The 11,038-nt window shown below is 33.2% G+C and overlaps 1 protein-coding gene across 1 annotated transcript; it reads right to left on the bottom strand.

The window, feature by feature from the left end:
- Positions 1–6,502: 6,502 nt before the first annotated feature.
- On the bottom strand, positions 6,503–7,369 carry LOC137387312 (gastrula zinc finger protein XlCGF57.1-like). The gene has a single exon (XM_068073691.1). The coding sequence runs from the start codon at positions 7,358–7,360 to the stop codon at positions 6,503–6,505; it is 858 nt and encodes a 285-aa protein (XP_067929792.1). The 5' UTR covers positions 7,361–7,369.
- Positions 7,370–11,038: the final 3,669 nt, after the last annotated feature.

Genomic DNA, 11,038 nt, shown 5'->3' with positions numbered 1-11,038 from the left:
GACTGTCTGCTATGGTCACCGTTAGAACATGATTTTATATAGTTTAGTTATATTCTGCTTGCTTGTTTACATGTAGGTACTCTGGTCTTTCTTTTTAACAACTGGCAAAATAACTTTGGATTTACACACGGAGGCAGGCAAATCTAGTAACAGCCTCTTTCCCACTGGTTAGTTAGGCTGTGTTATTAAACATTAGCAATTTTGGCTCTGAAAGGCTGTCATTTTGTGGGTTTTTTTGCGCTAAATTTTTTCTTGAACACATTCTCTGATATGTAATGGTATAATACAACAGCTAAAATGCTTGATCAGCAGCAATCGAGTAGGCCATAGTATGTATAGCAGAACAGAAGATGCTAATCTAAAGTTGATTTTGACCCAAATAGGTTTTCGATAATACATCATATAATGCTGTAATTTTATTGTAATTAGAAGTTCATGGATTTGCTTTACATGGCTCCCATACCGCACAAATGATCGATTATTACCACATTCCTGACTTATTATTTTTATACATGTATAATTAATTAACGATCATCAACCTTTAAAGAGTTCGTTTTTTAAATAAATTATAGTTTCCTTCATTATTTTTCTCTCTATTTGTCATGGATGCCACCTCCATAAATGGTACTATTTTGCTGTTATTTGAGAGGTATACAGATTTTCTGTATTTCCTTTTGGTATGGCTGATCCACCAGTTATGTATAGAATACATCTGGTCAAATTGCAAGTACTTGTTGCCAGTTGACTCATCAGGTAAGTTCTTAGAGTCACGTCATAAATATTCTGTCTGCTATGTGAAATCAATGCCTTCCATTTCATTTCCTTCCAATGTTAAAATCACTGCTGCTGATTTTCCAATGATATTTAAAGCATCTTTGGTTACACCTATAACTGTGAGGTCACTGGTTTGTGAATGTATACATAATTTTTGTGGAAGTCTTGCGTTGGTCAAGCATCTGGTAGCTCCTTTCTGTCTGTCGTGCAGACAAGTCAGTTGATTATTTACGTCTATGATAGCTCCTCTACAATCTTCTTGTAATGCACTAATAATATTGCATTAACTTGCTCTTGAAATTTTTGTAAACTGTGAATATGCTAAATTTTTTAAATATATTTGTACATGCCCTTAGGCATTCTTGCCCTTCTGGTCATAACTTGCCATACGAATCTTAGTTAAGCTATAATAAACATTAGAAGTTTAAATGTAAATGCGCATATGATTGCATATTCTGTTTGTCAACCAACTACATTTGATTTTTATACTCTTATTTCATTTTGATATATAATATTTTAGTATTAGTATATCATATGATATAGTAACACAAAACATTTGGAAAAATATAACCATTTAATCAGTTGTGAAGTATTTATCCAACTTCTGGTTATAACCAACACACCCTGATTCACAGCGAGTTCTAATGGAACCTAGTGATTTTTGCGATATTTCTTATGAAGTGAGAAAATTAAAATTTGTAATGGTCCTAATCATATTTGAATGAATAATTCAAAATTATCATAATTTTTCTACATTATTTTGCTTATTTTCATATCTGTAATGAAAAATCTATAAAACTTTTAGTTTGCTTCATTTTAAGTAATTGTTCATTAACAAACGGCAACTACTTTGAAAAATTATATCATGCGTTCTTGTAACATCCTAGCTAGCATGTTACAGAAATGAGCATTGCCAACGTTATCATAACATTGTTGGAGAACATTGTTATAGGAACGTCTTAGCAATGTTTCAGGAATGTTACTCCGGAATGATTGTGCACATTTTATTGACATGCAATGTAACTGGAATGTTATGATGTAACATCATTTTTACTTTCAATTGAATGTCCTAGCACTGTAACATAATTGCTACTTTGGAATGTTTTGGTGTAAGCATTCACATAATATTGGCTTTTATTATAGTTGGAACAGTATGGTGTTTCACTATTATGGAACGTTCAGCAGATGATATGGTGCAACATTCCCACAATATTGGAAGAATATTCCCCAAACATGCCTTCTATGATGTTGCCTCAAATATATTAGCTAACATCCCAGGAACGTTACGTGCAAAACATTAGTCAGATGTAACTGTGTAGAGACTTTCAAACATTCTGATGTTTCACAGAATGTTCCTCTAGCGAATTAAGTACAACGTTACTATAATCTATCGAGCATAACCATCCACTACAGTTCTTCCTCAAGCTATGCAATGTTCCACCAATTTTACACTTTCAAAGCAAACCAATGTTTCTATAATGTATCATGCATAACCTTCCCAGAACAACTTTTCTCGATGCTGACAGACATTCCATAAACATTGCACCTTAGGTATATACAAAGATTATTACTAGATTATTCTTAAAACAATCTTTGGGGGCAACTCAATAGTTATGGTATGATTCCGAAGTTGTATAATATGGTAAATTAGAACAAACAATTGCATGATATAATAACCAAAAACCATATACAACACAATAAAAATACAATTATAAAAATGAATAAACTCGATATATATTATCAGCATCAAACCTGACAGAAAAATACAAACCTTTGCACCAAATAAATTATATATCAATTATTCACAAGCAAAGCTACGATCATATTGTTGAATAATGTTGCCCTCCACCCAATGCTTTACCGTATTAGAATAAAGCTATTCCTGCTAATAAAGCTATTTGCTGTGACAAAGACTGTTATTTCATCCAACAAACCAGATTACAGTTCAATCATTCCAGACTGGAAATGTGAAGATGCATTTGTATTAGCAGATGATAACTGCTGGAGAGCACAGAATACAAACAAGGCAAATATGAATCGAAAGTAAACATGGCAACAACTGGTTAACAAGGCAGTTATAAACCTTGAGGTTGACCTGTCACATCAAAGTGCAACATGCTAGATACATGAAATAGTACAGGCAATACTGTTATTTCCATATCGCTATTTGTGGGCACTCTATACTAAGGTAATATTGACCCGTCATTCAAGATTATGGTATCACAGGTTCTTAGAATAGGCATGGCTGGATACAACAGTGAACAACCACTAAATTTTCAAACATCATCATAATCAGCTTTTTATTTAATGGCTTCATAACTGGGTTTCTTATAAGGCTGTAAATTCATATTGGTATATTATGAAAATTTGCACAAGCATATAATATTTAAGGTTGTGCTGATACTAAGTTTCTTCAGAAGCAACTAGTGTCCTAGATGCATCGTTCTCATGCTGAATTAACAGCTGATATTAATGCTGATAATTAATTTAATTATCTATGAAGATGTAAAGATTATAGGAAGCTCAAAATGTTTATGACACTGCGCGGACTTTAAAAAATTGTTTTAAATAAAAAAAATGCAGCCATAGACATGCTATATTATACATAAATCAAACTTGATGTTTTTTCTTGAAACATATTAAATAACCATTTTGTCTTTGTTTTATTCTACAGGAGAGGAAACATACATCTACGACTACATCTATGACTGCATCTACAACTACATCAACGACTACATCAACGCCTACATCAACGACTACATCAACGACTACATCAACGACTACATCAACGACTACATCAACGACTACATCAACGACTACATCAATGACTACATTAATGATTAAATTAACGACTGCATCTTTTTTTATATCTTCTTTTTTGTGCACCTTCCACTTCCGTGATGAATAGCACCGCTGGTATAAAACTGGTTCAGAATTTTTCCATGCCACAACTCACACCTCAACGTTTCATCATGTGAAGTTTGAAACACATCAGCTGTGATAGTAAGTACCAATATCTAACCAATAAGTTTTGATCAAATCAAGTCAGCTGTGACCTATATAGACAATTCTTGGCACAAATGCAGGCATCAAACCATCAAAAGGCTCAGTTTTATCATCAAATTGTATCAAAAATATAAGTAGGACAATTGGTCAGGCTGAGTTTTTATATATTTCTACAAATCCCAAAAGCGCATAATCCTTACTATTGTTAATGCATAAATTAGTAGAGTTTGACTAACAATGTCTGGTGTTAACCATTAAAAAGACTAATGATTGTGCTTCATCCAGGAATCATGTCCGCTTTATGATGTGGTGGATTGGGGGATAAAATGTGAGATGAAGTTTGAAAGTTTGAAAACTTATATCCAGAATGTTCACTGTATTCTTTCAATAAGTATTAATATATAAAAACCTTATTTGGAAATACTCAGTAAGATGCTATTCAGACTGTACGAGGAGGAAGTCTCACACCTAACACACCTAAAGGAATAAAATAAAATAATACAAAAGGGTATAGCTTCTATACTGGTGGTAATGATGATAATATTGTTTGTGATATGATTTCTGGTTAAGGTTTGATTTGGATGGAAATTAGACTGTGAGTAGTTTAGTAGCTGTTAGCATTTTAATGTTCATTTCTATCAAAGGTCCGCTCATAGGGAACCACAATAGTGACAAAAAGAAAATATCACAGACAGAAAATATACAGATGTGTTAATTAACAAAAGAGACTTGAGATGTACTTACACACATCTATCTTATAAACATCCCTTTTACTTAAATTGAAAAAAACAAATGGATTAAAAAGAACAGATTCTGAGAACAGTATAATCATAAACACAAATTCAAAATTGTGAAAACCATCCGTTTTTACAGCCACAGTCAGAATTTATGCACATATATAAAAGAGCACTGTTTAGCTGTCACTGTCTACATATGTCTATTACTAACTTATCTAATAAAACTATTTCTATTATTTTCTATATGAACTTTTTTGGAAACACTTCATATGACTCCTTTTCTATATTTCTAATATATATTTCCTTCGTTATTAGTTCGTATACAAAATACTTTACATATACTTATATAGGGCCTAAATATAAATCTATTTACAACATTTATCTACATGTATATCATATACCCTTATTCAATTTTTATTACTTTATATATACAACTTTACATTCCCCATATACTTTCCATTCACAACATTCCTAACATTTCTCTATACTTACACTTCTAAAATAGAACTTTCTCACCTTTATATATCTATTCATATTACACTACCAAATATCATACTACAACTGTAATATCAACAATTAACCAATTACTCATATACCTGGCTTTAACTCAACTTCTCCTCCAAAATAAATTGTTAGTTGCACCTTTTTGGAATCGTGCTCCCTCAAACTTATTTTTTATCATCTCGAACAACTCATTTACACTACACTCTTCTGCTTTTTCAACAATCAGCAATACCCTTTCTTTTTTCCATTATCACTTTGGTCGTGGGCTGTATGACAGAGAAATTTCTAGTTAATGATATTATAAAGAAAAAGTTGATACGAGATAAAAGAGAATAGACATACCAGCTCTGTACCGGAATGCACTATGCTCATAGGTTGAGGTATGCCTGTATATAAAAAACCGCTTCAGCTGTTGCATTGCTTTTTGCCGTCAAGTGCTACGACGCTGTTTTTTCACCCAATAACAACAGCATTTATTTTTAACTCTTGCTTTGTTATTACTTGGACTATCGAGACCGATTCATTAATGTCTCATTAAAACTCTTACAACAACATAATATGACCAATAGTACCTTTCTTGAGTGACCTCTTAGCAGGCCAGATGATGCCATATACAGCAAAGCTTGTTTGTTGATGTAAAAGTACAACTTTTTGAACTCTGGTATGTCTTGCATAAATGCTAGCCGTTTTATTTTGCTGTTGTAAGCTGTTCGTTTTTGGACTTTTAAAAACTTGTAATCACACTTTCACATATTTTGCCCCTACAACACAGCAGAGTAAGACAAGGTGAACCTTTTGATCACAAAAACCGTAATATGAATTTTGTTGCAAGTAAACCTTTAAAGCTCGATGTGTAGCCTCAACATGTTGGCGCCTTATACACAATATTTTCCATAATTAAACAAGCCTAGAGACTAGAATCGTTATTGTTATCTGCATTATACTATTGGGTTTATACATTATACTATATTCGTTATACTATTAAGCAGGCCAGCCAGACACACAATGAAGATGAATTTTGACTAAAAAATTTAATAATAAATGTAACCAGAAACCTTGGCTGTTTTGTGAACTATCACTCAGCAGGTATGTAAGAAATGTCATGCACTATAAAAATTAACGCTTTGCTACAAATATTTAATTACAAAAGTAATTGATTCGACGTTTCCAACATCAGTAGGTTTAGCCGGAAGGATCAGCCAATGTACCAATGTCCAAAAGTTGCAGTTGTTCAATTCGGTCCAACCCAACTGAACCTAGATTTATCATTTAATAAAAACATACCTGTAATTCTTTAACACAAAGCTCCGTATATTTTACCACACAGATAATTAAATCATAGCTCAATATACAACACATGTTATCACACAACAAAAAAACGACTCACAATACAATATTTATACAACCAAGTCCTAGTATATGAGTGTATTCAAAACATTTAAGCATGTACAGTTGTATGTCTTATAATGAAATGGCTCCCATCAAGTATGAGTTTTCATGTGCGTTTTGAAATGATAGCGTTGAGTAAATTTACTACCGCATATCTTACATTGAAATGGTTTCTCTTCAGCGTGAGTCCTCACATGACGTGTTAGATGATGGCTACGAGAAAATTGACTACTGCATATCTTGCACTGAAATGGCTTATCACCAGTATGTGTCTTCATGTGATTTGTTAGAGTATGGCGACGAGCAAACTGACTACTGCATATCTTACAGTGAAATGGCTTCTCTCCAGTATGAATCTTCATGTGAGTTGTTAGATTATAGCAACGAGCAAATTGACTACTGCATATCTTGCACTGAAATGGCTTATCACCAGTATGTGTCTTCATGTGATTTGTTAGAGTATGGCGACGAGCAAATTGACTACTGCATATCTTACAGTGAAATGGCTTCTCTCCAGAATGAATCCTCATATGAGCTGTTAGAACATAACCTTGAGCAAACCGACTACTGCATATTTTGCACTGAAATGGCTTCTCTCCAGTATGAGTCCTCATATGACATGTTAAATTACCGCTTTGAGCAAACCGACTACTGCATATTTTACATTGAAATGGCTTCTCTCCAGAATGTGTCTTCATGTGACGTGTTAGAGTATTGCGACGAGCAAAGTGACTAGTGCATATCTTGCACTGAAACGGTTTTTCTTCAGTATGAGACCTCATATGACTTGTTAGAGGATGGCGATGGGCAAACCGCCTACTACATACCTTACAACGATATGGCTTCTTTCCAGTGTGAGTGCTCATATGACGTGTTAGAGTACTGCTTTGAGCAAACCGACTACTGCACATCTTACACCGAAATGGCTTCTCTCCAGTGTGTGTTCTCATGTGTCTTGTTAGATTATTGTGGCAAGCAAAGCTAGCACTGCATAGCTCAAACTGAAGAGGTTTCCTTGCAGTGAGACCTTTTATTTTTGCCTTTACAGTGGTGGTATATAACAATCTTCCTGATATATCATTTTGATCTTTTTGAAAAGATTCCAGTCCACATTTTTCACCTACAATACAAGTTAATATTTTTTGGACCACAAGCTTAGTAGTATGGTACAGTCAAGAATTGTTATATTATAAAAATCTCATTCATACCCTAAAAGTAATTTATAAAAATATTCTTCAAGAGTTTTCATTGCAACTATGCCTAATATACCGTATGTAATAATTTAAACACACGGCATAAGGCCAAGGAACAACCATCAGATGTAAAGCATTTAGTATGGAAGGATTTTTCAGATGAGTAAATTTAAATATGTTCCTACCTCAGTGTGCATCTTACTTCCTGATGCAACAACCACATCCTTGATATGGACAAATAACAAAAACAACCTCTAGATGTATTTTGATTAAAAAAACTTTTGTGTGAAACTCAAGTCTACCTATCATTTCTGAATAAGATGATATAATGTAAAACCTCTAGTTGAATGCCATGGCGCTTGATTTTTCAATCCTTCTTTTTTGTGGCGGTCGATTAGAAAGTGGTGTTTAAATAGAGGCTGGCACTGTATTTTTTAATCGGCTTGTCAGAACTGTGAGCAGATAAATTTAGCCATTTTACGGTGGAAGTGATTGTCGCCTATAGTTTGCCCTCTCTTTCCGATGGTGAAATATTGAACGTTTTGGATGCAATATATCTGCTAAATTACTCCCAACTTCTTAAAGGTTCCGTAATAAATATGCATTGAGAAACGGAGAAACATCTCTACTAGTTGATATCTATTGCTCGCAATCAATCTGCAGTAATATTATAGCATGTGTCCTGTTTGACAATTTGTTGCAGCTTTCAATTTTTAGTTCATTCTAAATTTGAAGACATACCTTTATTTTAGATCTCTTTGCACCAATGTTTCATAAAAAACTCATTGCACTCATTGATATGTTTGCTACAGTTTACAACCAAAGGTAGCTTTTCATGTGCAATAGAAGAGGAGTTACGAGTGTCAATAAATTGTAAGATCACACTACCGCAATGATACTACTAAATAAAATGCTATAAATCTATGAGTTCATAAGTCATTAATGATAATCTACCAACTGCTACAAAAATATATTGATGAACAAAAGATATAAACAAAGCATACTTTTATTACATGCAAAAAGCAATATAAAAGTTGTTAAAACTAAAATAATGGCATCGTTTGCGCACATCGCTGCGTTCTGGTTGCTGCTTTTGACAGAAAGAACATTTTTTGATTGTCCAATACGTTTTACAATGTCTTTGGACCTCAACTATTCTTCTGCAATGCTAAACTAATCGATATTTCCGTCCAAACAGTTTTTCTGCATAGCAAAACTTCTACGCGTTGCATTCAGCACAAATGCAATGCGTAAAAGTTTTGCTAACTCATTATAACTATTGGCCTATAACCAGTCGTTCATCTATCATCATAAATCTAAACCGTCTTTTTCTATACATATACTTCTAAGTATCAAGACAGCGTTTACGAGGAACTACTATTAGCGTGGACAATTACTAATTATTTCCATAGTGTTGCTTTCAAAGGTTTACCAAAAAAACAGTTGAGAGCTTTCGGGTTGTTGGAAAACTTATTGATATTGTCGTAAACGATACATTATTAATACAGTTTTGTGGAAAATTTTCTAATGATCACTTGATATAATGGATTCATAACGATCAACGATTGTCAAAGTGGCAGTCAAATGGAAATGGCGTTGAAATAAAAGCTGGTGCACTACTTGTCAACCTTTCTCTCATAGTGACAGTTAAACAGAGGTGACATTTAAATAGAGGTGGCGTTCAATTAGAGGTTTGACGGTAATCAGCAGTTTCATCAGAAATGTAGTTACTTGCAATCAGCTGGTACATTTTGTTAATAAAGCAAACTTATAAGGTTTGTAAGCGTGTACTCAATGAATTCTTATACAAATACTAGAAAAACCTACTAAAACAAGTTAAAACAAATCAAAAATTAAGCTCATGAAATGTTTTATCCAAATTTAGTCTGAATGTAGTAAGAAGCTAAATTGAAAGACAAGTGCCATCATGTAATAAGCTGACAGATGAAAATTTTTATATTTTCCTGAAACCACTATTTAACTTTCGGATAAGGCTATGATCAGGTCATCTATGCTTTGGTCACGTGTTTGTGAAGACCATCGGCTAAACATGTCCAACAGACAAACTCAGCTTATAAAAGTGATTCCTGTCATTATATTTTTCAATCGATTTTCTAAAATGCTGCACAAAATTCTCCACTTTTTCGTATGAATACAAAAAAAACGTTATTAGCTACTTTAGCCATGAGCAAATACATTTCGAAATGACTATGATAACTGCAAATTTTGCATCGACAAACTGTTGAGAGGTTGTAACAATATACGAGTGAGAAGGGCAGCAGTGCACATGTTGACGTAACGACAGGGACAAACAGGACTGTCTATATGAAACTGAAATCATCTGACAACTAGCACTAAATAGAACATCTATGGAAAGGTCTGTGACTTAATAGAGAATGACACAATACAGTATAGTCAGATTTAGTATTTTAGTTTTACTAACAAAGCAGTTGGTAAGATAATAGAATAAGGTAATTATCATATTCATTCAACGAACAGACATCAGAGTTAATCAACAGCAGTTATCATAATTATCTGATAAATCTTTAACTAACCAGTCGGGTTGAAGTTATCAGCACCAACATCAGATCCTGGTTCTGTTCTCACTTCTGCTACTCCTACAATAAATATGAGAGTTCATCTAGAGAACGCAACAATGAGAATTGTCTCGTATATTTACTAAGTTGAGGTGAAATCCATGCAAATATAACTGCAACATAATTAACTACCTTCATCCCTGCCATTGTTGATTGACGAATCACCAGGTTCTACTGTAACCTCAGTATCTACAATATAAAATATCGATAGGTTACTAAATACAAGCAGAGTTAAAATGGCTAGCATAAATGCTAGCCAATTTATTCTGTTGTTATAAGTGTTAAGATAATGTGAATGCACTTTACAAAGCTACAATAATTAATGCAGAGTTATATAACATGATATGAATATAAAACATACCGGAAGCTCTGAAAACGTAAGACCGACTAACAAATTAATTTGTATCATTCAAAATATGATTATCAATAACAGAAAACCCCTAAAACTCAACACAAAAAAGGTTTGAATTTAACTTAAAAGGCATTGTGAGAACGTTAGATATAAAAACCATACAAAAACATAAGTCTTGTTTATAGAAACAAATGGTTTCGGAACATTGAATTTTGTAAGACATAATTTCTTCTAATGATGAGAAAATTAACTACAAAGCAATACAGCATTTATTTTCAATATTTCATAGATGTGTAGAGGTTTATAGTGTGCTGTAATTTAGGTTAAGGGAGTTGCCCTGAAGTTTTGACAGTGATGATAAATATTTAAAAATAATTCACTGCAACACAATTAAATGCGTGCTATTTTGCTGTGATTCATTTTTACCACTATCAATTAAATACTTATCTTAACTGTGTAAAACAGCTTCATAGGCAGTCTAAATAT

The sequence above is a fragment of the Watersipora subatra genome, chromosome 2, assembly GCF_963576615.1.
Source record: "Watersipora subatra chromosome 2, tzWatSuba1.1, whole genome shotgun sequence".
Lineage (NCBI taxonomy): Eukaryota > Metazoa > Bryozoa > Gymnolaemata > Cheilostomatida > Watersiporidae > Watersipora > Watersipora subatra.
Note: the sequence above shows the minus strand (reverse complement) of the source record. Positions and strands in the feature narration are given on the sequence as shown.